Raw genomic sequence first — 27,782 nt, forward strand, 5'->3', positions numbered from 1 at the left:
AATCAAGACTAATAGCCTACGGGTTGCTAAAATAAAACTGTTGACAGCTATCCTTATGGTGCAGTACAATTGGCAGCTATGGGCACTTGTATTGCTGGATCTGCTAAGGACCAGGAAAGGGGCATGGTATTAAATGATCAGTAAGATAATATTCTTGGCTAATTTGCCAAAGGTGCCATTTTCTCATAGTTTTGTTGCTACAGACTTTATTAGCTGAAACAAAGTTCAGATACAATCAAGAAGACACTATCCTCACCCAGATAAACACTTCTTACAAAAAAACATAGCACAAAATTATACCTATAAGGCATTTTATAGATTAACTGCTGCAAGTTGCTTAATGTCAATTCTTCATCAGTACCACGTGGATGGGATGCCTAGCCTGCTGTGCCAAATAGAATGCTTGATTTGTCTATGTTCTTTTTTCATGTGAATTAGATGAGACAAAGACTGTAATTGAGTGGTCAATTACAGGTTTGCATGCAAAAATTAACTGGCGTTCACTTGTCAAATTACATGTTTTGTGTGCAAAAAAATCACCCCAAGATCTCTAGCCAAAGATGGGAATGCCCATCTGGAGATCGCTGCTCAGATGAAACCCATACTATATCTTCTTCTTATAAAGCTAGACATAAAGCAAACATTCCCAAAACAAAATAATGTCACTGAGCCGCCGTGGTGCAATGGTTAGACTGCAGTACTGCATGATACTTCTGCTGACTGCTGGCTGACTGCAATTTGGCGGTTCAAATCTCAGCAGGCTCAAGTTTGACTCAGCCTTCCATCCTTCCAAGGTGGATAAAATGAGGGCCCAAATTGTTGGGGGCAATATGCTGACTCTGTAAATGGCCTAGAGAGGGCTGTAAACAGTATATAAGTTTAAGTGCTATTGTTATTGCTATGGATTATTTAACTAGAATTTTACAAAGATGCCAAAATTGGCCTATGCTCCAAGGAGCATGCTCATCCTATGCCATTGTTAAGATTTATGCCTTGACAGAATTTGGTGAAGGAAAGGAAAAGAGATGACATTAAGTACCTTCTCTCCAAAACCTCCTACCAGACTGTGTCAAAGGATCCCACCTGTGTTCGATGGGGAGTTATGAGTTGATCTATTCTCCTTCCTTTACTCACAAGTAGAAATGGGATCTGGGTTATAAATTTCCAAATGATGAAATGCTTTATGTGCATTCAAACATATGTGACTAGAAGCCCCTGTGGATCGCATCTCATCTCATCTCAGTAAACGGGACGCAAGAATGCTGGCGAGACAACTGAATAAACCCATTGTATGCTTCAGAATTTCCAAGGTCTTTCCAAGGTAAAACAGTTAAAAAAAGAAAAAAAAAGATGGGAAGGAAAAATATTGTTAAGGGCATACAATTTTAGATGAATTGGGGGATTAGACTGTGGTTGAAGAGATTCCACATATGCTTCTTTCAAGATTTATAGAGGGAAATGACCACATAATTGTTTTCCTCAGCATACACCATTTTGGGGCATGCAGCTCTTGTACTTAAAAGTTATTTACATTCTTTTTTAGAAAAATGTATATAATTCTTGCTACATGGAAAGTAAAATACTGTTGGGAAGAAAATGGAAATTCAGCTCTGACTGACAGTTTCCTTTTTCTTCATAGTCTATCTTTAAATGGAGCAATAAACAACATAATCTCAAATGTATTAAAATAGAAGACAGAGTAACTTTACTGTTTTGGAAAAGTGTAGCTATCAAAACATTAATGCTATCTTAATGGACACCAGAAAAACAATACAAAGCTAAGCTCTGTTCCACATTCATGTGGAATAGTTTCTATACTGGGTCTTCTGAACCTTGCAGCTACAGTATAAACACAGAAAACAAACTCCCTTGAGCAAAGCAGAAAAAGGTGGGCTATAAGCAGGAGATGAAGGACAAATCCAGGAGCTGGAAAGAAACAGATAGGCAGAAGCAAAAAAAGGTGGGTGTTGTTGATCTCTAGATAAATGCCAAGGGAATCAAAAGGCAGATTCTCTGAAAATACACACTCGCACACACAAATCATGTAGAGACAGAAGAAAATAGCTGACATGTTCTGTTCTTTTTTAATGGCACACTTGGGTTGCCTTGAACACATGGTTTTTAAAGGACATCCTTTGGTTAGATAATAATATATTTAATAATATATTTACTTATTTCAAAGGTGGAACAGACAATAAACATCCCATGCACCCCTTTACATTCTCCTATCCTGTGTTTTACAAGTATAATTTCCTTGATATTTTTGGGCAAAGGGGATAATATTAAGTGTCTTGGAAAAGATGATTCTTTTAAAAAGTGAACATGCATAGAAATTCATATTTAAGAATTACATCATTATCATAACAGCAGCCTATCTATATAATCAAACAGTGAAGCAAAAAATCTTCCCCTCTGCATATTTATGAGGATTACATCCTACAGTAAAGTGGATTTGGAGTAGAGAAGCGTTATCTATTATCAAATGATCAGGATAGGGCTATATTTTAGTTTCCTAAAAATAAGTTGCAATTCTTTCACATCTTTGTCTTCACTGCCTCTGAAATTAGAGTAATCAGAACAAAACTGCATACCTAGGGACTCTTATACTGTTATAAAGACAATGTCTCCAAATCTGACCAAAAACCATGCTGATTTCATTTAAGTAAATTAATTTGTTGCCATTGACATCTTTCCACCCTAGCCTATGACACTATATTCTCTCGTAATTTCCCAACCAAGTATTAATGAGCTCTGACACATTTAGCTTCTGTACCAAAGGCAGCCAGATGTTGCTACCTAATAAAACAGTAGGTAAGGTCCTGATAATTAAGGTATAGTTAATTTGTAATAAGCAATCAAGAATTATGAGAAAAGATGAAAACAAGGTCCAGTTAATTTCATATTATTTTAAAATTTTTTAGCCATCAGCAGCTCATCTAGCTAAGCTTGGTCAGAGATCCACCAGTGAACTATGGTACCCTCATCCAAAATTGCCAGTCAGGATAAACCAGAAGGCAAACAAGTCCTCGATATCTAGATATATCATGAAGTTAATTATGAATTAATCCACTGGGCAGAAATGATAATGATAATCCACTTGCAGATGATAATGTCAGATAGATGTTCATTTGGACCCTCTTATCTCCTCCCTTCTTTGGGAAACTGGAAATCTCCAATTTGTCACAGTTACTTGCTTTGTCCAAATTAGAGATCTCCAATTGTCAGCTTAAGCACAATTCTGAATCAGAAATCCATCGCATGATATGGTTTTTCAAGTCAAAACCTGTTCCAAATTGTTTCTTTTTTAAAGATGTAATATGAAATTATGATAAAATGAAGGAGGACAGAAAAGACATCTCAGTTTATTAATCCAAAGTGTGGTTAGACAAATATGTCAGCAAAATGCAAAATTAACAAGCATATAAACAAGTCCATTCATAGAAGCATACTCTGTGCATGGGGGTGGGGGACCCTTTGAATATTTTAATTTATAATCCTAAAAAGCAGCCAAAAAATTGACATTTATTCACATATGATTTTGCCCAGAATATGACAGGCAATCACACAACTGTTTTTCCATGTAGCATATTGGCTAATCACTGTTAGAGGGGGAAGAAGAGCATTCATAGCACATCTGCATGTTAAAATATTGACAACTGTCAATTTAAATATTATAGGATATCTAATGAACTACTAATGACATGTTTTCTTCATTTGCATCTTCAGAATGAATCTCCTCTGCATATTGTAGCTGTAAAGAGAATGCAGAATAACATTGGTTAGATTAAGCAAAGCAATCAATTTATAGCTTATTAATCATAAGAAGAAATTGAAGAAAAACAAATTAATATACCGGATTTACTTTTTGAACCAATTACGACTTATTACTGCAGCTAGAGAGATTAGAAATACAAAGCAGTTGCATTAAATATCACTTATAAAAGTGCTGTCCCTCCCCTGCCCCACCCCCAATTCAGTAGGCACATATAAACAAGTTGCATAACATCAAATTAAGAAAGGCCAAAGCATATTTATAAATTAACAAGTTGGATGGTGGAGGTATACCTGGCATCCCTGACAGGCAGGCATTATAGCAAGGAATTCTGAATGTATAAGTCTGTAAAACTTCACAGAAATCCTGGATGGAAATAAAATCACAAATAGAAATCAATAGGCACAGGCAAGAAATCCAGCCTTCACAATGAATGCTTAGCTCTAGATTGGAGACCTTTCTTCTCCGCAACCCTCCAGGAGCATCACTGAGCTTCTTTCCATATTCCCCCCCGTCCCCTGTCTCTCCCCCCCTTACCTCTCTCCTCTCTTTCTTGCTCTGTCACCATCTGTTATAATTGCACATCCCCTCCTGCTTCCTTTTTTCTTCTTACACCCCCTCACACCCCCTCTTCCTCCTCCCCTCCATGCACTTTCCTTCTATCATAATCCCTCTGTCACTCCACCAATCTCTCCCTCTTTCTCTCTCTCTCTCTCTCCTTTTCCTCCTGCCTGCTCTCTCTAAATCGATGCCGATTGGCTGGTGGCACCATTCCCAGGCGCAACTGACATACATCTTGATCTGCCTAACCCTGTGAGACAAGCAGCCCACACCTCCTCCACCACCCCCCCTCTCCCTTCATTCAGCGGGAGAGCCGGGCTGGGCTCCACACATTAGAAGCTAGAAAAGAGCTTTTCTTACCTGCAGTGACTGGAGAAGACCAGGTGGGAGAGTATTAAAGGCAGGCAGCAAGCAGGCAGGCAGGCCGATGTGGGAGCAAAGGGGCCAGGAGAAGGTATGTCAGCCCAGGAGGACCAGCCAACAGAAAGATAACCAGGTGCTTGAAAGGAGAAGGAAAGTTAAAGAGATAAAAAGGCTTCTTGGTCCGATGTAAAAGACACTGGATTCAGGCATTCCTTTCCCTTTTTTTCCTGATATAAAAGAAAGAGGAAGACAGAAGAAGATGAAATATCATCCTGTCAAGTGAAGGCAGATATCCTTCATTTGTTGAATCTGTGAGTACCTGGCACAGCCTGCTGTCCCTGATTTTTTTCCCTTCACATTCAATTGCATGCAAAACTTTACTTTGAGACCTGGGCAACTGGTGCTTTCTGTTCTGTGCCTCTCCCTCTTCCATCTCCTTCTGATAAGTAAAGTTTTTACTTGGGGGGGTGTTCTTTCTAATATTTATTGGTTTTGAATCACAAAGGGAAAAGGGTAAGGTGGATGAATGAGGGGGTTTTCTGATTTATCAAATTCACTTTTGTCACGAGTTTATGTTTTCCCAGATCTATCCGCTGTATACCTACCTGTTGTCATTCATTTCATTCTGTCATGCAACTGGCTATGTACTTCAGAAAAGTTCCTTGTCTTTTTAAAGAGTTTTTCCCTGGATAACCGGTAGGAAGAAGATTACAATCTTGAGATTGTAAAAATGTTTAGGACAGAAGCTTTATCTGTAGAGTAGCCTGGCCGGGGATAGGTGAGTAGGTGGGATGGGGAGTAGTTAGAGGTTGGTCTAGGGTGCAGCAATTCTATTTATTTATTATTTAGCTTTATATCCCATCTATTTCTTCAAGACAGTTTAAAAATTGGTAACCCCAGTACAAATTATGGGCAATGTGGAGAGAGTCATGATGACATAATAATTTCAGAAACAGATTTCATGTCTTTTTAGATAAGGTTCTACTGAGGAACATAACATGAGAGCCAGTCTGGTGTGTTGCTTAAAGGCATTAGACCAGAAACCGGGAGACTGTGACTTCTAGTTCTGCCTTAAACATGGAGCCAGATGGATGACCTTGGGTCAGTCACTTTCTCTCAGCCCTAAGAAGAATCCCTTGGTAAGCTACTTCTGAAATTGATGGCAGGTAACTGGGGCCTGTCCAAGCAGTCACTGGGAACCAAGGCACACAAAAAAAGGAAGGTAATAAGTATCCACTGCTATATCAAACACACTTATGCATATATGGATCTACTGCAATGGTTCAAAATTGTTGACTTTGCTCACAGTGTGATATAGATGGAATTCTTTGAGTTTTCTTTCTTCAGATACAGGTTTAAGCAATTTGGCATTTTTCTTTATAAGTCAGTGACAGTATTTTCTCACTGGTGAGATTAATAGCCTCACAATTAGAAGTCCAGCCTTTTGCTCTTATTTTTCTATGCAGTAAAAATATGGCAAAAGTGTGTAGAGGCGACAAAAGAATGCCTGATTATTATTATTTTTAAAGGAAACTGTTAGACAAAATGGAGCCCAATAATTGTACACATAGGCATTTGCAAAGAATTTTGCACAAATATTTTATCATGGGTTTGTTCTGGTTGAAGAATTCTATAAACATATCTGATTTTCATCATTTTGGAATTTTGCATATGTTGACTTGTGGGAGAGGACAAGACAAAGGTCTGGTTATTACTAATTTGTGCTTTGGGATCCAAATATTTTTCTTTAAGGCCGTGGTTTATTTCTGAAACATTGCAAATTCCTAGTTAACCAGTCGCTGTTCATCCCAGGAAAAAAATATTTCCCCCTACTTTCCATATAGCTTGAAGCAGTTAGAAATGCTTCCTGGCTTATGGTCCAACAGCTGATGGGGAGAATTACAAACAAATAATAGTGTACTGTATTGGTAAGAAACCACATTCTCTTTGTTCTCTTTGTAAGCATTGTAAATTGGATCATCATTGGTATTTTTTAAACAATGTTCTTAATGTTTCTCTAACGAGCAGCCACATTGCTGATTTTTCAGGGCTCACTCTAAAAACCCCACTGCTATTCCTCCTCAACATATACTAGTTTTAGTTTTGACTATAACATTCCCATTTCCAAGCCAGGTTTCCAGTGCTATTTCTAGAACTTTGGAAAATATTCTTAAGATATATGTCCCAAAAAACTTCTTACCTAAAGCATTGCATTATATCTCAACTTTAGCACTCATACCGTGTTTTGAACTGCTGTCACCATTTACAAGTTTTTATTTCTAATGTTTCCCCATAGATACCTCCAATTAAAACCAACAGAGATTCAGCGAGTAAAGTGTAATTAAAATCTATAGCAGTTCAGAATGTCAAATGCTTTCTTCAATAAGCATGACAACAAGCCATCTTGTATTACTGAGTAACCACATTAAAGCTCCATAATCTGAATCCTGGGAGTCCATGTAGTTATTTAAACTTTGAGGACAGGCAGCTCCAAAATGGTTTTTAAAAGTTATCTTGAGCTGTAATTTTTATTTGATCAGAGAAAAATGCACTAAGAAAAACAATTTAATAATGTTAGCTTTACTTAATTTACCATAAAGGTTCATTTTCAGTTTATGTTTTGTCCTGGCTTTGTACACTGCACATACCCTCTGAAGATCCTTTTTGCTTCAAAAAGTTTGCACAGTCCAGCTCTTCACTATTAAATAGGAATTTCAGTCTGTTTGTAAACTAATGTAGAGACATTGTTACTGATCTGGCATCTTCTGTATGTATGACAATGCTCTGTCATTATGTCATTGGCCTTCCCCTCAAGATAAGCTAATGAGAAAACCCCTATAATTTACACTTGTTAATGCTTTGGTTCAAAACCATGGTTTTCATTTGTCTACCAAATCTTCAGTTATATTCATTCACCTTTCTATACATTTCATAATGAGAAATAACAACAGAAACCGCTACAACCATTGTCTGAATATATACAAGTTTTAAGTGATAGATAAGTGGCTAGAGAGAATGTTCTATAGGCTAACTATATACGTAGTTAAGGGGAAATTGTAACTGTACCATCATTCTACAGCTTTGGAGTTAGCTGCCTTGCCCTAGAATAATTTATCAGATAATTTATTGCAAGCATCAGATTTTTTTAATGAAGAAGGTAATAGAAGACAAATTAACTCACTGTAAGTCCAATATTTAAGTCAACCCAATTCAAAGAATGGTGAAAAGACAATGGTTTTTCTGCATTTTGTTTTAATTACTATTAAGAGACACAAATTACTGAATTTAGCTGGATATTAGGGATTTCACAATATGTTACACTCATTTCTACAAATGAGCTAGGAAATGGGGAGGAGGAAAATAACCTATTATTTTAAAGACAGAATGATACTGAGAGAAGAGAGTTTTATGGCCATGCTGCAAATTGAATATTAACATTAGAATAATGGAGAATGTTTTGCATTAAGAAAAAAATGCACATTTTAATTCTCTATTTGGTTTTTTAAAATAATTTAAACAGCTTAATTTGTAGCATTTTCACCCCAGTAATTAATGATATACCTTTTATAAAGGAAGAATGTTTTTTTTATTCCATGGTGAATTGGAGTGATGAAGACCAAAACATCAATAAGCATGTGATATCAAAATGTTCAAAAATATGCACCAAGTATTTTCATTATCCTTCATAGCCTTTAAGCCATGGTTTGAGAAAGTTTTTCTGTTTTTGAGGAAGTCCTACATTATAATCAAAGCTAAACTAATGTATTTTAGCATATATTTGTGACATATTACATGTGTTCAATATTTCCTAAGAGAAGGGTACAACTCCTCTGGAAGTTTTGAACCATGAGTAGCCAACATTTTCCTCTCCAGGGGCTGCCTTAAGACTATCCGGTGCATCCACATATCCAAGGCACACAGATTTGCTAATCCTTACATATATACATTCCATCCCCCACCTTCACATATATGCAGAGAGTGTTCAGGGTACACAACACTCCCAATGCTGTATGGAGATACTATTCTACGTTACTACTGTTTTGGTTTTCAAACTTATCATTACACCACCTGGTGTGGTGGCAGCGCCATTACATATATGAAGAATATGGACAGTACAAAATAAGGTTGATTGTATATCCTGCACAATGAAATGCATACAAGTAATCCTATACAAAAGTCAATCTCTGGAGGACGTGGGTTCTTCATTTCTGGAGGGTTTTAAGATGAGTCTCTAATGGATGGTTTAATTGGTTTTCTGGCCCATTGCAATGGGTTGGACTACTTGTTCTTTGCAGTCCCCTCCCAATGCTATCTGGTACAATGGTACAATCCATAGCTAATTACAAAGGTGCATCTGAAAGATTGTGGTTGTTCAGCCAAATGCAAGTAGACACAATGCTTGTTATAAGAAAGGGTTCTTTATGTATGTTATCACCATAGATTGATCGTGTGGTAAAAAAAATTCTCTAGAATTCTTACATTCAGATAATGTTTTATATAATAGCACATGTTTATGGCAGAAAAACATAATCCTTTTCAGCTTTCATCATCTCCAGCTATGTGTTTATAGGGTTTATAGGGACAGACTTTCAAACAGCATGTTCTAATTGTTCCTAAAGATTGTGGTTGTATATGCATGCTCTGTGTGTATGTGTTTAAAAATGGAAATGTCATATTTTGATAGTTTAATAACCATCATTATTCTAATGATAGATCTATAGGCTTTATATCCAAATGCTTTTTGGCATTGGGTGAGAGAACAATGTCAACTTTGGATGCAGAAGGCAGAAGCTTAAGTCCTACTTTTCCCACATAACACTGGGAAAGGATCATTCTCTGTAATCATAGGAAATTGTTTCCTGTCTATTCTAGCCTTCCCAATGTGATGCTTTCCAACTATCTTAGACTACAACCCAGCCAGAGCTGCGTATTCCGAACTTGAGGCTGCCTGGGTAGGACTTTGCAGAAGAAATCCCAGGCTTCCAAATACAAGAAAATTGCTTAGTAAAAATTTGAGGTAAAGGAAATAAAGCACTTAGCTGTGCTGTGTGAAAAGTGATCATCCATTACCCCTTCGCCTGATAGATAATGGGTTCACTTTCATTTCAAAAGACAAAAATGTTGAGTAGGTAGTGTTGTTCCTACACTTGCCTTATTAATGACTGAGTGCATGTCCTGCACTTTGCAGCTTTCCTTGCTTCCTATCCTTCCACTGCACAGTCCTCTCTCGGCAGCAGCTTCCCACTCTTCAATTATCACCCAAGGGAAGGACGACATCATGACAGTATTTCTCCCACTGAGGTAGGAAGTCATCTCAGGAATTCTCCAGGTTAAGATCTAATTCTTTGGCCTTAGTCTTTCCATTAGACTGGAAATGGGCTCTTCTGCATATAACTCATAATCTAATCACCAATTTTCATATTTTAAGTCTTAACTGTATTCTATTCAGTTTCCATAAGTTTCTGATTTAACATTTGCCATGAATAGATGTTTGTGTATTGATATCATCTAATTCGTAATTTTTATGTTCAGTTTTGCTTCAAATATTTTGTTGTAAAAAGTCCCCTAATGCAAAGCATTTCTGGATGTTATTTTTACTATATATGCATCTCTAGTGCCTCTTTTGTTGCCTGCTCTCTAATATATGTGTTTTAGTGTCTTTTTTTTTTAGAAAGTATATCCCGAAGTTTGAAGTACTGCACATACAATGGGTTAGACAATCATACTTAGGCTTATGTTGTGTTTTGGGAGTGGCTAACTGAGATTAAGTTTCCTATCCCTGTTTCATTCCATCATAAAACCATGTGTTCATTCTTTCCATGCCCTGCAATCTCCTGTAATCATTATTCTTTTTGTTTTCTTAAGTAGACTGACAGGAGATAAGACTGATATATAACTAGAGAGCCAGTATTGCATGCAGCCATTAAAAAAAACCTTGGGATATTATTACAAGAGTTCCTTCAAAGGTTTTCACTGACAATGGAGTAATAACAAGACTTTGTTAAATACATGGGAAATAATCAGTTAAATGAAAGCAATTTAAATGCCTGTCTGAAAATGTTCTGTTTTGTTTTTTTCTGGCCTATCCAAATGTAGTTTTTGCCCTGATCATCCACTTCTTAGTCATTACTTTACTGACATTTTGGAATGTGTCTCTTGGTAGATAATTTAAGTTCAACTCTGGTCCTCAGGTTGAAAAAAATTGTGTTTGGAAAGGGTTTGCCATTATCTCCTTAGAGCTGAGAGAGATTGACTGGCTCAGAATCACCTAACCGGTTTTATATCTAAGATAGGACTAGAATTCACAGTCTCCTGATTTGCAGCCAGAGCCTTTAACATCAAACTGATTCTCTATGGCTACACTGGCATCAATTAAATATTTAGCTGACAAGACTTGCTCTTCTTAGAGACACCATCTTGAGCATGTGTTATGAATGAGCTCCTGGATTTGCCTTTAATTTTGACAATGCAAGATGATTGAGTTGGTTGAAGAATATGTCTTAATGTACATTAGAGTTCTATCTGTTGTAGCTGTTGACTTTCATTTTTATTAAGTATGGAACCTAAGCCTAGCCACTTGATGGGATTTCATGTTGTTCCCATGATCTGTTTGATGCCCAACCTCATTATTTACAACAATCTGCTCTCTTGTGATATCCTAAAGGTAAAGATTGTCCTATTTTTCAAGATTCTATTAATTTTCTCTGAAAATTTACCATTGATTTCAATTCTTAGTGTCCCTTAACTCAGGAATAGGAGTTGCTGAAAGAGAAATCTCCACTATGGTTAAAATTAGAAGCAATGGAGATATATAGACAATTCTAGCCTGTAGTCATGAGATTCACTGGCCATCACTTGCTATTCCATATCTTGAGTCCTCTGCAGAGTTACATATTAACTATCTAGAATGCTTGTGGATTATAAGATGAATGTTAAATTATTTATTTCTGTTCTTTTCAAATGCAGAGTCTTCCAAAGGGATCCTGTGGATAATTGTTTCCTGCCCCTCCTTTTTCTGCCATGGACAATTTCAACTTCACCACCACAGTGGCTTTTTGGGAAGAGAATTCAACATCTGGTACAGCCTTTCTTTCTGGAAATTTATCCCTAGCTTCTAGTCTGGGTCTAGATGTTAGCGGTGTCCTTATTCCACTGGTATATCTCATTGTTTGTGTTGTAGGACTAGCTGGAAATTCTCTAGTCATTTATGTGGTTTTGTGCCATTCCGTGAGTGAATCAGTGACTAACATCTATATCTTCAACTTGGCACTGGCAGATGAATTGTTTATGCTTGGCCTACCCTTCTTGGCAGCACAAAATGCTTTATCATATTGGCCTTTTGGCTCATTTATGTGTCGTCTAGTGATGGCTGTGGATGCCATAAACCAATTTACTAGTATTTTCTGCCTCACCGTGATGAGCATTGACCGCTATCTGGCTGTGGTGCACCCTGTGAAATCCTCAAAATGGCGGACAGTACGAGTTGCTAAGACTGTCAGTGCCACTGTGTGGGTAATCTCATCTGTGGTGGTGCTGCCTGTGGTAGTGTTTTCAGAAGTCCCCCATGGTATGAGTACATGCCACATTAAATGGCCTGAGCCTGCTTCAGTATGGAAAGCTGGTTTCATCATCTACACAGCTACACTTGGCTTCTTTGGTCCACTGCTGGTTATCTGCTTGTGTTACCTGCTTATTGTCATCAAGGTTCGTTCATCAGGCAGAAAGGTGCGAGCATTGACAGCTAAACGCAAACGCTCTGAACGGAGGATTACCCGCATGGTAGTAATTGTGGTGGCAGTCTTTGTGCTCTGTTGGCTTCCTTTCTATATGCTCAACATCATCAATGTCATCTGGACTTTGCCTGAGGAACCATCACTCTTTGGTATTTACTTTCTGGTTGTTGTCCTGCCCTATGCCAACAGTTGCACCAATCCTATCATCTATGGCTTCCTCTCCTATCGGTTCAAACAGGGTTTTCGCAAAGCCATCTTGAGAACCTCCCGCCGAGTGCAAAACCAAGAAGTAGTCATGGCAACAACAGCAGATAATATGGAAGAAGAGGAAGAGGGGGAGGAAGAAGAAGAAATGTTAGCTAAAGTAAAGGAGAATAGCAAGATTACCCAAAATGGTAATGGAGGACAGCAAGAGAGTGAATCTGCCAGCGAGCCAGGAAGAGGCAGTGAACACAAGCCAAACACTGAGGAGCCCATAAGTTGTGAGAAGCCCAACATAGTTAACATCAGCTGTTTATAGTAATTGGGAAATGGATCTATATTTCTCCTGAAATTGCCTGGCAGAGACTCGTGTTAATATTTTTTTTAAAAAGAATAATTCATAAATTAAGGAGTTTTATAGTAATAACCAGTCATGTGATGTCTTTTTGAAACAAGGTACTCTACTAACATGACCATAACTTTTTCTATAAAACAGAATAATTGAACAGAATGGTATTTCTGAGAACGGAGTTGACCCATCATTAAGGTTAGAAGTAGGGATAAAATTGTCTTTGTCCTTTGCAAATGCTCAGAAATTGATAATTGGAATCAACTGCTAAGCAAAAGTTCAACTAAATTTGCCAGCTGTTCTAGAGAGATCAGACTTAGAAATTCCACTCCACTGGAAGGCTTAAGCTACTTTTATTGAGTCCAGCTACAACAACAGAAGCTTGCATGTGTGATTGTACCTCCTCCTCCATCATATTGTTTAATTAAATAGGAATACTGAAGCACTTCCAAATGTTATCTCATTGCAGAATTCAAAAATGTTCCATTCCTGTGGTATAGGTCCCAACATATCTTGTCAAAGTCATCTTCCTTACTCCTTATAGATAAACAGAAGTCTATTTACAATTAGGCCTAGTACACGGGTGTCAAATGTGTGGCATCATGTTGCCATCACGTGAGGTATCGCAACATTTCCCCCCTTTGCAGAGTTCTGGTGGGCGTGGCCTGCATGTGATGCATCTGGCCCATGGGCCACCAGTTTGACATCCCTGGCCTAGTACATCTTGGTCTCAAATTCTGGATCTTTACCACATGTCAACAAGGAAACATAGAAATGTCTCCTTTTTGCCTTTTAGTGGTTATTTGGAATTTTTGCAATCTAATATGCAGTATTCAGATCTCTAAAAAGGAAATGTTTTTGGATGTGGTATAATTGTACTTAGGGGGAATGATGGCTCAGTGGTTAAAGACGCTGAGTTTGTCAGCTGAAAATGGGGTGAGCTCCTGTTACTTGCCCCAGCTCCTGCCCCTCTAGCAGTTTGAAAGCACACAAATGTGAGTAGATAAACTTTGATGGGAAGGTAACAGCATTCCATGCACTCAGCGTATAGTCCTACTGGCGACATGAACACAGAAATGTCTTTGGACAATGCTTGGCTCCCTCAGCTGAAAAACAAAAATAAGCACGCATCCTAGAATTGGACAAAACTGGACAGGGAAAACCTTTACCTTTATTAAGTGTGATTGCCCATCAATGGTAGCCATCCAAAATGTAACCATCCTTTCAAAATCAAGAAAAGGGTGGGGCTTCTTCAAAGTGCTGCTGAGAGTTATGAGTGCAACCTGTGACAAACTGGAAACAACTTTCCTGCTTCAGAACTATATTGGGCTATATTGCTGACTGGTTATTGCAGTAAAATATTTCTTTTAAAACGTAAAGGCCCACACCTGCAATGCAGTCTTTTGATAGCATGCAAACAAGCAAACACAAAATGAGATATATTTGTTTTTAAGAAACACTAATATCCAGTGCTTTGGATAAACAATTCATTTCAGGAAACAAATACAATAAATATTTTCCCACCAGCATATTAATCTAGTATTTATTTATTATTTTATTTATCAAACTTGTATATTGCCCATCTCACCAAAGGCAATTCCAGGCGACTTACAGTCATTGAATAAAATGCATTATAAAACATTAAAACAAATATTAGGATCTTGCATTTAAAAATTAATTAAAATAAAACCAAGCAGGATAGAGAAGGAGGGAGCAAAATGCACTCAGGGAGAAACTGAGGTGTTATCTACTCCATTAGCCACCTCCAAATTGCCACATTCCCATTGGGACCCCAGGTTAGTTGGCATAGCCATATCTTCAAGGCCTTTTGGAAGGCCAAATGGGTGGAATAGGATGTGAAAGGGGGGAGGGAATTCTCCAGGGGGTGGGAGCCACAGGAGACAAGGCTTTTCTTCTGGACCCCACCAGCCAAAATTCCTTGGCTGTTGGGGTCTACAGAATGCTCCTTCTGCCGGTGTGGGTGAAGTGGCTAATCCCCTCAAGGAGAGCTGGTTTCTCAGATAGCCATGGTGTGGAAGGTTTTAAAGGTAATAACCAACATCTTGAAGTGGACCTGGAAGCAAACTTACAGATAGTACAGCTCACAGAACAGTGATGTAACATGGGCCAGCGCAGTTGAGTTCTGCACAAGTGTAGTCTGTGTAGAGCACATTGCAGGGAGGATAATGCTAAATCCCCCATCAGATCACATTGCCATTGCTCCAACAAGATTATATCTGCTGTGTGACCACTGTCCTGAGTCAGAACCAAGATAATTTGGGGTAGGTCCATGGTGGGTTGGAGTCTCCTGGGACCATAAGCCTGGAGAACTTCACTACCAACTCTGAGATGGCCTGAAGCAGCTCAGGCAGGGAGGTTGCCATGCAACAGGGAGACTGGTACACTAGCAACAATCCCAACTGATCTGATGAGTCCAGTTTCATAAACATGGTCTCACAACCAAATCTTTGAAAGACCAAAGCCCTGAAAATCAGGGGATACACCGTTCAACCTGAGCAACATGATTCTCTTCTAGTGGAATAGTAATATCCAGGGGTGAGATTCTACCAATTCTGTCCACCTCTGTAGAATGGTAGCTCTGAAGAGCAGCAGACAGAGAGCATACATAGAACTGGTTCTATGTCTGCTGCTGTTATGCCCCACCTGTTCACCCAGGCTCTTACCTGATCTTTATTTCCTGCTTTTTCAACCGCAGCTGCTTTGCATGGCACAGCTGCAGTTGAAAAAGCAGGAAAAAAGTGCTTTTTCAAATGCTGCGCACCTGTGCACTGTGCTGCATAGCTGTCCAGGCAGCTAGCTGACAATGATATACACGTGCACGCAAAATGCAAAATCACTGAACCAGTAGTTACACCGTTCGGATCCCACCCCTGGTACTATCCCCTTTTTTCCGCTCCAGTAATAGTTCTATGTCTTTAAAGGTTATAAGATAGAAGTTTATTGTATTAACAACAGTTCAATAGAGTAATGGAAATGGATGCATTGGGAATAGTCACCACTCTCCACAGATATTTGGTGCTGTCATTTGTGCTTCTTTAAATTTTATTGACATTTTTCAAATCAAATTGCCTGAACCAGAATCTTCCTAGTAAGCTGAAATTTGATAGTAACGTTCTTCCTATCAGGAAATTGTTGTTTCTTGAATTTCTACCTGTTGTGCAGATATAAAAAGCAGCACTTCTGAAGTCATGTAACACACATGGGACATTACATACAAGGCTTGAAAAATGTGGGAGGGTGAGCAAGTGGGCACACAGTCCCATCTCCTTCAGTTGTTATAGGGCTTTACTTCAGCTTTATACCTTGAACTTTTCCATCTCTCTGGTTGCTAAGATACCCTACTATAATTCAAATTTCTGTATGTGATTTTGGACACCATCCTTCAGAGGAGACTTTGGAAGACATGAGAAAAGGAGACCATACAAGATTCACTTCATCTAGTGGGTTTGAAGTGACGAGAAGGGATTTGAGGAAAATATTGTACTTGTACAGCAATCAACTCAAATTATACCTTTTCCTCACAGCACAGTTTGTATACTTAACATATGGTCAATTTCTGTCTTTGAGACTCCAGTTAGATGGAATCTGGGCATTTCCTTCATCTTTTCAATCTTATAATAATTAAAAACAACTGTGTGAGGGACCCTGAATACATCAAAGACACAGGTTTTATCTGATGTAAAAGCAGTCTTTGTCCTGCATTTTATCTTGCTTTGGGTTGTGGAGGAAGAATATGCAGACATACCCAGAGAGCCCATATACATATCATTTAAAATGCCATAATTTACTCCATCATATCCCAGCCTCTTAAGTTAGATAGTTAAGGGGTGATGAAAAAGTGAAAGAATATCACATGGCCTTTCAAATGTGCCTATGGGTGAGGTTGCTAAAATGGTGGCATTTTCACAGCTGATTCAGTGTTGTTGGTCTAAAGAAAACAAAACTGATCAAATATGTGTCCTGACCTGCACTGCCAATATAATTACAGTGTTGGGCAATATTGTAAGGGTTATCGGCTGGGTATGGCATTTATTACTGTAGCTTTGGAAAGAATTCTGGGAACAACAGGAGCATAATAAATGTATAAAAAGCAACAAAACTCTCATAAACCAGAGAGAAAATTCAGTGGCTCTTATTTCTGAACAAGCAGCATATAATCATGCCTGTGGTATTATGAGTTTTAAAATTCCACACTGATTGTGTGAAACCTTGCAGGGTCACAATGGGAGGGTGCTGCTTCATTGGTAATATATTGCTGTGCTTATCAGAAAATTGCTCATTAAAAAACAGAAGTTGTGAGAACAAGCTTCTAATTAAAGTTGCAGGGGATCCCTTATGTCTGTGGATGTCTGGAGGTCAAACACAAATTAGTGTGGTATTTCACCTTGTGGTTCTGTTCCCTAATCCCTAAGACATTAACATGAAAACACCAAACACAGCTTGCTTCCTGCAAAAGTCTTCTCGCCATCTCCCAATTTGCTTTTAAGTTTTGTTGGGCATCTGACCGGGAACAGTATATCAGCTTAAACTCTCCCAACAATTGTCCTCTGCAAATCCTCCCAAATTACATTATACTGTCATCAGAGAGGCACAAAGCTCCTAAGTTTGACATACTGTATAATTTGAAACTCGCTGTTAAAAAAATAGGGTTCCAAGTGCTTTGTTATCAATAGGCAACATTGGAGCTAACTTGAAGGTCTTGATACACAAATGAAAAAAACATTTCTGGCATGGGTTCAAATACAGATCATTCTGCCTTTGGATGGAATGGAATAGGACAGAGTTAGGCAAGATAACAAGATTATTAAGTATTTACATTTATAGAGAATGGAACGTTTCTCTTCTTGAATAGATTACAAAATAAAAGGGTGAAAAAAATAGGAAAAATAATTTATTGCAGCCATAACAACCCCAAGATAAGTTGAAATAAGTTGAAAGTAGAAAGGCACTTAATTTCAGAGACTCCCATTTTGGAATGCTTGTAGCGAAACAAGAAATATTCCTGAACACTTTGTTTTAAAAGTGACTTTATTTTAAAAGGTTCAAAAGTTCCAAATTTTACCTGCACACCTCACTCCCACCCAGTACAAGACTGACTGATAATGTCAAAGACACAAGATTCTCGTATACAAACCATCAAGCATTTATTGATTTTAAAAAAAAATTTATATAGCCACTCAGCTCACTGAAGTGACTCTAGGTGGCATAGAGGGCTAAAACTAAAACAATAGTGCAATTCAAGAAGCAAGATACCGACATGATAATATATGTCATACGCATGGAATAAAAAAGGAATCCTGCCACTTATATCACTGAAATGATGACTCCACAATCATCCAACAAGTCTCATTTACCTCCTGACTGCAATGCCTGGAAAATTTCTAAATCTAATGCTTTGAGAGAGGCCAACAAGTTTGGGGCCATCAAGATCTTGAGGGGGGACTAACATTGGGGGAAGATGTAGCAACAAAGAAAGTGCACCCCAAAGGAAAAGAGTGGAAAAGTGTGGATCCAACATTGATGTATACAGTTCTACCCTTTCCACATTCTCTGTATGTGCATGGAGAAACTGAAGGGGATCAATTTTTCATTTCACCAGGTTTGACGAGCTGTTATTAACAGTGCAATCATCCAGTTTTCCTTTGATTTCTTTTTTCTTAAAATCCCCTTTCCTTTTTCTTGTTCATTCATTTTCCAACTCTATAAATAGATTAATAGCAATAACTATCTGATATCCCCACTGTCATTCAATATCTTTTCTGAGTATACATGTACAGCATCATTACGGATTCTGTAGAGAGAGAAGTAATTTAAAAGTTGGACAGAAAAAATATGTTACAAATCCTACAAAATGCACTTGTTTTTCGGAAGGGAGGGAGTGAGGGAGGGAAGGAAGGGATTAATGGTTTTCTCCGGAAATAAAAGTTCAAAACTTCCTCTGTATGAATGAAAATACATGTAGTTAATTTCAAAAGGATTTTACCTTTGATATTTTAATCAGTTTTGTTCATTTGTTTAATTAAAAGAAAACTACATGGAAGATTCTTTTTTAAAGCAAATAAACAAAGGACATGAATTCTGGCACATAACTGCAGACAAAATGTAGCAATACATGCTTTCTATTTGCACTGTGTCTTTCCTATGAAAATGTATGGTGTATGGGATAATTTTCTTCCTTTCAACATAGATTAGATGGAAAGATAATGAAGAGACAAAAGTCACCAAATAATGTTATTGCAACTTAGTGCAATGTGAGCCAGGTTCCAAAGCCAAGATATCTTTTTTCAGCACTGTGAGTCAAGAACTGCTTTTTTTTGGTCTGAATTTAAGCACTACATCACAGAAAAATGACATTTATTATATGTGTATGTGAGCGTGTAAACTTGTTTGTCGCCCACCTCTATATGCCTCCATGGGTATGTTTGAAGTCCTATATCGGGAAATAAATTAGTAGATTTACATTTCTATAAAAATATCCCTGGATGAGTCTGCAGAGTTCTGCCTAGTGCTACCAACAGTGAGTTGAAGCAAGGTCTGGTACTCTCTATCTTCCTGAGTTTTCCATCTGGACAAGGCTGAGAGAGCATGGCGTGGGAGTTGAGTGAACTGTCAGGCTTTTCTTACTCCATTTGACATTCACAGCTCCAGACTTTCACATTTTTGCTCCTCCAGCCTGAATAGCCTTAAGGGTCCAATCTTACTTGCATATTGTGCAATACAAAAATGCTGCAGATGACGGCAAAGGAAAATCATGCAGATTCACACAGAGATACAAAGGGGGATAGCCTTTGAGCGGCATTCTGGACATGTCCTAGTACTTATGCCTACCAGGCTGATATGGAAACAATATTTTTTTTAAAAATCCAGGTACAAAAGCTGAGAGAGATAAGCATATCAGACCCCCCAGGATGCAAAGGGATTTTTAAATTAATTATTATCAGCAAGTGACCACAGCTGGTGCTATAGCAGCCAGTTGTAGTGCCTCTTTCTAGCTCTATTTGATCAAGGCCAGGCTGCATAGAAACAAGAAAACCAACCTCTATGTACACTCGCACGCAAGCGCACAAAAGCACACACACGCATTCTTTATTCTACAGGCAAAAGCAACAGAGCAGAAGGCACCTCTTTTGTGCCCATGTCACTAAATGTTTAAGCTGGCCCACCACTATCACCACCCACACAAACTACACAACTGCACTATACTTGCATGCAAACAAGAGTCACCCACACAGCACATGCACCACGTAGCACACATTCAACTGCCCGTACCCACAAAATTAATTAGTCACATCTTTTCAGCACAGGGTGGCTTTGCAACCCTTCAAGCTAAAGACTGGAATGCCTTTGAAAAAAGTCATTTGCCGGGATTCTCAAGAAGGGGAAGGGCATGGCAAGGGAGTGGATTGGACTGGCACCCACATAAGCTATTTCTATCAAAATCTCCATTGCTGATCTTCCTTGTTATCTTTTCTTGGAAGAGCATGGTCCTATAAAGAACAAAGCAGCAATGTAGTACATCCAGGGAAATAAGGGTGGGGATCCTGAGATTGGAAGAGAAGGAAGGTATTTTAGGGCTTCCTGTTTCAGAGAGAAATCACGTTCCCTCTTTCCTCCCCAAGATACACCGACATATCACTGTTCTGTAAATGCTGGTTAGAATTAAAACTCTTCATCTGCTTGATTGAGTAGAAAATATGCAAATATTTGTTCTTTGCTTTCTCAAGCAAAGGCTATGCAGGAACCTCAAACTGAGCATCTGGCTGCCACTTCACTTCTCAAGCCCATTATGCAAAACCAGTGCACGCCCAGATATTCATTGTGTGTGCCAGATGTCAGAAGTGGGGGAATCTGTAGACTTCATAAGTTGCCAAAGTGCTTCCTTTACCATTGAGGCTGATGGCAATTATAATTCTGCAATAACTGGAGGGACACGTCCTCTCTGCCTGTGCATATTCACTGGGGTCTAGCACTGGAATATCTGGGAGGAGGTACCTTTTCCTTTGACCTGACTCTTTCCATGGCCACCTGTGAGAAGCAGAAATTTGAAATATGATGCTTTCCTCACAATCACCAGATGATAATAGAAGTAATGTTGGAATATATCACAAGGGTACAGCTTTGGGAAGAGTTGGAAAAAAAATTCAGGAAAAGAAAGGTGATAATACTTATAATGACGATTAGCTTTCTTATCATAGGAAAGCCTCTTTGGATGTTAAACAGTTGTGTGGCAGGCAAAAAATGGTTAGGGTCCTTCATATATAGTCCTTGGATCCTCTGACTTATGCTTGGAAACTGAAGCTCAAACACATTTGGAGGTCAAGAAAGAAGAATGAAATCATTAAATGCACCAAGAGTCATTATACTTATTGGTTTAGTTATTGTATTTTAATTTAACCATTTTTGTCAATGCTTTAACATTTCTTATCCTTCCTGTAGTATAGCTCATGGCATGTCACTCAAACAATGTATGACACTGATATAAAATTCTACACCTGCTTTTCATATGGATTTTTTTGCAAGAGACAGTCTTCTTACATAGTCTTCACATATCAACTGTATGCACAAGTAGATTGTGGGTCTGAACATTTAGACCTGTCTTCTGTAAATTAATATATACATCAGCCACATACCTCACAAGTTATATATCAATAACTTCACACAGAACATTTTCAAAAGCCATAAATTATGCAAGTATTAGGCTAGCTTGCATGATCTTTTTTTTTTCAACCAATCATTGCTCTCGCCATTTAACAATTGACAAAAAAGGTTTCCAGTGTATTCATATTCATTTTTGTGTATGTTTCTCCTTCTGTAGGTCATCTGTGTCTATGCCTAACATTAAAATTGTATCTTTCAAACTTTTAGGATATACAGAACTTGCATGTGGAAATCCATATATTGGGGCTTGCTTTTCCATATAGGCACAATGCTTTCTTTGTATGTAGAATAGAATAGAGCTGGAAGGACCTTCAAGGTTTCTAGTCCAGCTCCTTGCTCAAGCAGGAGAACCTATACCATTTCAGATAACAAACTATCTAGTCTCTTCTTAAAAATCTCCAATGATGGAGCACCCACAATTTCTGAAGATATGCATCTTCAGCTTGTCCTTAAAATGTTGAGAGGTGAAATATGACACGCACATCTCCTGCAATACCTCATACCTAGTTGGTATATCCAAAATGAGTATTCTCATGTCACATTGTTGTGTACCACATTGCTCTTTCACTTCTAGATATGAAGGATATTGCAGAATAATTAATGTATTTATCTATTTAATTTTAACACTCCTCTAATTGGGCAAATCATTTTTAATTGGCAGTTTCTTGAAATATATCTATGTTGAACAAATAGAAATAGATTTGCTTTAATCATTGTATGCTTTGTATCTTACATAGCATACATCATAGCATACAGTCAAATAAATATGCATCTGCAATGTGTACCTTTCCCCATTTGATTGCTTGATGTCAAGGTTCCTTACTAGGCCAAAGACAGGTGTTTCAAAGGCAATGCAACCTAGTCTCATTTAGTACATCATGTGCCTTTATTTCTCAACAACAGATGCAGCTGCTCTCAAAGATAACAAATTGTAATTGCCAGCAGAGTGTGGAAATACCAGCTTTACCTTAACCCTCGACTCCAAATAAAATCAAATAATATAGTTCTCTCACCATCAAACTCAGTGGCCTATATAAATTCATCTAAAAGATATAGACCGTTACATACACAAGGAGAAAGAAGTTGTTTTAAAAATGTCCTTTCAAGTTTATATCTCAGTCTCAAACTGTGCATAGTACTTACTATGGCAGCAGGGATGCAGCACAATACATTTAAGGACATATCTTTGCCAACTTCAAGCATACTTCATTTTAACTTGTATTATTACCTGCAGTATCATAGGCAGCATGCCACTTGCTGGGGAGCCTGTGTGGGAGGATTGTTGGATGTTCCTGTCCAGCTTTTGGACTTTCTGTAAGCAGCTGGTTAGCTATTATAAGAACACACAACTAGAGACTGATCCAGCAGCATATTTCTTCCAACCTTTATTCCATCCTTTAACATGATTCATTCTAACATAAAATATCCACAATAACCGCATTCTACTGAGTCATATTTCAGGAACATGAGGTTCCCAATAAATAGCAGTAGTTTCTAATAAATGCAGAAGTGCATGGGATTCAATCCAGATAAAACACTAGAACAAAATTTGTAGGCTGTTCTAGTAAAACAAGAGGTTGTATATTGAACTAAGGAGCAGTATTTCAGATCCAAAGGGGGGAAATGCTTAAGAATATGTTTATATAGCAGCTGTATCTTTGTCCAGGATCACGTGGCTGCCTTCTGAACTTACAGGGAAATCCTAAGAAAAAGATATGGTTGACTTAAGAAGTTTCCATCACTCATGCATGCTCTGAAGTACAAGTACAATACATCAATATAATCTTTCACAGCTAATAACCACCAAGGAGTGATGAGGTTTCGCATTGACTGGCCCTGGTCTAGTTTTCTGATGTCTTGACGAAAAACCCTGTTCAATTGCCTCTCAGTTTTTGAGAAGTATGCCACAAGACAGTCACTCTGCGTCTAAAGCGTGCAGCCATAGTAGCTGGCAAAATGCCAGGACACAGAAAACTAGACCACAGCCGTTCCACCTCAAAGCTCATCATTACTTAACTTTGAAATATCTTTTCCCCTCCAAATATAAAGTAGCCTGTTAGGTTTATAAACTAAAGTGTATGGTGACAGATTGAGGCATCATTATGTGTGAATCTCCAATTGTCCTGTAGGAGGAACAATTCTCTCACAGATCCCTAACCCAAACACCGACCTGCTCTTCCTCAGCAACTGACTTGAAAGCCAGCTTAAAAAACAACACAGAACCAGTGAAACATAAAGGGAAGGGTCATGGGACACAGGCAAGATAATTAATATGACATTAATAGAGAAAGCCAAGAGAAAGTCCTGGTTCATAGGAAGTGTCTACATTGCAGGCTTAAAACTGATTTAATGACCATTCCATCTCTTCAGAAGTAGCGAGGGCAGGAAAAGCAGTGGAGTGGTAACCATTATTCTATCCAGTGCCATCAGGGAAGCAGCAGAGAAAACTGGCCAGCAGGATGCCACAGAATATATCACCGAAGACTACACTGTCTACTATAGATAATAAGGTCATTGATAATATAAAGTACACACATCTCCTTTTCTATCAAGGCCAATAGCCACTTCGGCTCTCAACAGACACTAGGAATAATAATTCTGAAAGTACTAGAAAAGTCTAATAAAAGTCCTAAGCCTTCTCATCAAACTACAGCTCTTGGTTTGGAGAAAGCAAGTTTCTAGGTTCTATCATATCTCTTAAAATGGACACCTAACATCCAAAACATCAACAAAAAAGTACAACAAAGAATGTTCTTTCTGTGCCAACTCAGAAAGCTCAAACTGCCCAAAGAGCTGCTGATTCATGTCTTATGGAGTCTGTCATCTGCACCTCTATAACTGTCTGGTTTAGCTCTGCAACCAAACCAGACAGACACAGACTTCAATGGATAATTAGAACTGCAGAAAAACAATTGCTATCAACCTACCTTCCATTGAGGACCTGTATACTACACGAGTCAAAAAGAGGACTGTGAAAATATCTACAGACCCCTCACATCCTGGACATAAATTGTTTCAACTTCTACCCTCAAATGCTATAGGGCACTGCACACCAGAAAAACTAGACACAAGGACAGTTTTTCCCCGAATGTCATCACTCTCTGCTAAACACTCCCACAACACTGTCAAATTATCTACTAAGACTATATTACTATTATTCTTCTCATCCTTCGTAGTACCTCTCTCTTCCCACTTATGACTATAACCGTGTTGCTTGTATCTTTACAATTTATATTGTTTATTTATTTCCTAGTATGATTTGATTGCTTATTAGTAACCTATGACTATCACTAAGTGTTGCATCTTATGATTCTTGATTAATGTATTTTATTTTTCTTTTATGTATATTGAGAACATATGCACCAAAGACAAATTCCTTGTGTGTCCAATCACACTTGGCCAATAAAGAATTCTATTCTATTCTATTCCATTCCATATGATACAAAGCATCAACACAGACCGCTGGTCATTCTCAAAACACTGCCTGCTTCTTTGTTCAAAATGTAATCCAAGATTAGATATGCTTTGGCTGCCTGCTGATGCACAACAACCTGTTAAATCTGTTCCATTCTAATGATATGGAATCACAGAAGGAAATTATGCGCAACAGTACAGAAAAATTTAAGGAATGATTTTCTTCCTTTAATCCTTAGAGTTCAAAGTAACTATGTGTGCAGGGTTTTTTTTTAAAAAAAGGAAATAAAAAGCATTATAACCTGTGTATAATGTGCATCATGTATGCCCAAATAGCTACCAGTATAGACATGTATAGCTAAGAATGATCTACCAGGCTCTGGGAAAGTTCACTTCTAATGATAAAAATCTGATCAAGGAGAGACCATTACCACCATAACACTGTGTACAATCTAAATGCTGCTGAAGACACAATGCTGGATTTAGGAAAGAAACTAGTTTGATCTCTTAAAATGATCCTTATGCCTTTTTGTGTTTATAAAGGGACAACAAAGAAGATGCAAGGCTTCCTGACAATTTGGAACCACTCAGCCTGATTGGCAATTTGCAGGGCTGTTTGCCATGTTGATCTCACTTTTCAAAAGTATTTAGAGAACCTTCTTCCTCAATATTTCCCAGCAGGAAAGACTAGAACAGTAGTAAGAAGGCTCCTGTTGCTCTTTTTCTACCTATAAGAATGGATGGTTTGAAATAACAACGATCATTTTCTAAATAATTAAAATATGTACGTGACAGTGAAAATAGGTATGTGATAGTGAAAATACTTTGCTAAATATACTTTATCTGGAAGCAGGCAAAAAAGTTTAAAAGCCATCTAGTACTGAAAGAAAGCGGCTGTGAGGGCAAGAGGGGATCATATATCAACACTGCAAACCAATGAATGTCTAGTCAGAAGCAAATCCCATTAATCTGAATGGAACAGAAAGCTGAAGGGTAGCTATTTCTTGAAACCTTTTGACTGGATCCATTAATGACTAGATCCATTTCACCAATTACTAACTGAATCAATCTTTCTCACTACATCTGCTGACAGATACCTGGACCTTCCTAAACACACACATATCTGATGTGACAATTCCAAACTCAGTGGTGAACAAATGGACACAATAGCATTTTGAATTAGGTTTTCTAATCACTTAAAAAAATGTAGAGAGGGATGTCATCCCGAGTCTAGGTTGGCAATAAAGTTATTACAGTGAAAACCTGCAAGATAGAGACTCATAGTAGCATTGTATCAGAGTCACCAGTCTAAGAAGGAGCAGCTGCTTTGGATTCAGCTTTACCACACAGAAAAAGACTGTTGCCTTCAAGAGAAAATTAAATAAAGCCCCTCCCAAGAAATATTTAAGCCAGTATTTCTTAACTAGGGGATGCTGGCTATCAAGAATTACAAACTTGGTCATTTTTTAAAATGATAGATCTTTGCTTCATTACCAAAATTTGAGAGTGGAGAAAGCAGCCTCATTCCTTATTCTGCTTGAAAGTAAAGTTCTGCTTCTTTCCTTACTCTGAACTGATTCAAAATTCAGCTATAAGTCAAAGGTAGTGAGTACTGAACATAAAAGTTTCATGCAAACCTTTATGCACAACCATATTAATATTTATGAAAAAGCGTAATACCACCAGGAAGCTAAAATGTATTACAATTAGCTAGAAATCGCTGAGATATTTAACAACTGAAGTATCAGAATTGTGCATCTTAACATTTCAAGGAAATCTCATTTAAATGCATAAGAAGAACTCTAATGGATGGGTCCAAGGATGTATTAAATCCAAAATCTTACTGATTCAAATTGCCAACCAAAAGCCTATATGAAACCTATCAAATAGCAAAGTTACACTGCAAAACAAAGGGTGTTGAAAATCAACTTTGTATATGCCTATAAATATATTGACCACTAGGGGCAATAGATATTGAGAAAATTACACATTTATTAAACTTTTCCTGATCTATACTTTGCATATCTCTCCCTAACATGCCTCTAATTGATTAAGTTTTATCAATTCAACCTCCTTCGGGTTTTTTCTTTTTTTTTCTTGTGTGTGTTATGCAGTTCAGATATTTATTTTCTCTCTCTTCATAAGGAGTTTAATACAGGATCTTGGCTGTGGATAGATTTAAATAATATAGGCTTTCCTAACACTATGTACTTTCTTAAACAACATATTTATTTTACTCTTATATATACCAGCTTCAATTTTGTAAATAAAATTTATATATCTAACTTTAGTGTTTTTCTCTCCATACATTTCTTTCTACTGCATAAATCTATCTGCTATCCAACAAATGGGTTTTCCTTTGAATCTGCTTATCGATACATCCTACTTTATGAAGCTTTTTGAAAACTTCCACAAATAATTCCTTTTTTGTCCCTTCTTCCTCCTCTTCCCATCTCTCATTCACTTATTTTGTTTCATTTGTTTCAAACCATATTGGCAGGAATTTGCCTTCTGCTTATTCTTTCTAAACTTAATAATGCATTCAGTAGTTTATTATTTGTGGATTGCTGTTATCCATTATAGCTTTTTTGTGTGTGGTTCCCTAAGATTTTTGTATATTCAGGGCAGAAGCATCCTATCCCAGAATGCATTTATTGCTTTAATTCAAAGACTCTCCAGATGCTGCAAGGAGGCAGTGGCTTGATTATTT

General features: G+C 37.8%; 1 protein-coding gene and 1 long non-coding RNA gene across 3 annotated transcripts; one reads left to right on the forward strand and one right to left on the reverse strand.

Annotated features, from left to right (window-relative positions):
• Positions 1 to 2,095: 2,095 nt before the first annotated feature.
• LOC148130229 (uncharacterized) lies at positions 2,096 to 5,035 on the reverse strand. 2 transcript variants are annotated; one of them, XR_015750119.1, is made up of 3 exons: positions 4,694 to 5,035; positions 4,066 to 4,138; positions 2,096 to 3,751 (listed from the first exon to the last, which is right to left on the reverse strand). It is a non-coding gene; the product is annotated as an uncharacterized LOC148130229 (long non-coding RNA). The 2 variants fall into 2 exon arrangements; XR_015750120.1 differs by lacking the exon at positions 4,694 to 5,035 and adding an exon at positions 4,310 to 4,664.
• SSTR3 (somatostatin receptor 3) lies at positions 4,883 to 13,289 on the forward strand. The gene is made up of 2 exons (XM_026693294.2): positions 4,883 to 5,007; positions 11,663 to 13,289. Exon 2 carries the CDS (start codon positions 11,717 to 11,719, stop codon positions 12,947 to 12,949), a length of 1,233 nt encoding a protein of 410 aa, XP_026549079.1. The 5' UTR covers positions 4,883 to 5,007; positions 11,663 to 11,716; the 3' UTR covers positions 12,950 to 13,289.
• Positions 13,290 to 27,782: the final 14,493 nt, after the last annotated feature.

This window comes from Notechis scutatus, chromosome 6 (genome assembly GCF_049901735.1).
Source record: "Notechis scutatus isolate UNSWTSFEM ecotype Mainland chromosome 6, rNotScu1.2, whole genome shotgun sequence".
NCBI lineage: Eukaryota > Metazoa > Chordata > Lepidosauria > Squamata > Elapidae > Notechis > Notechis scutatus.

Excerpts from the sequence above, each read along its gene's own strand:
- SSTR3 (XM_026693294.2), top strand. The coding sequence starts at position 11,717 with ATGGACAATTTCAACTTCACCACCACAGTGGCTTTTTGGGAAGAGAAT.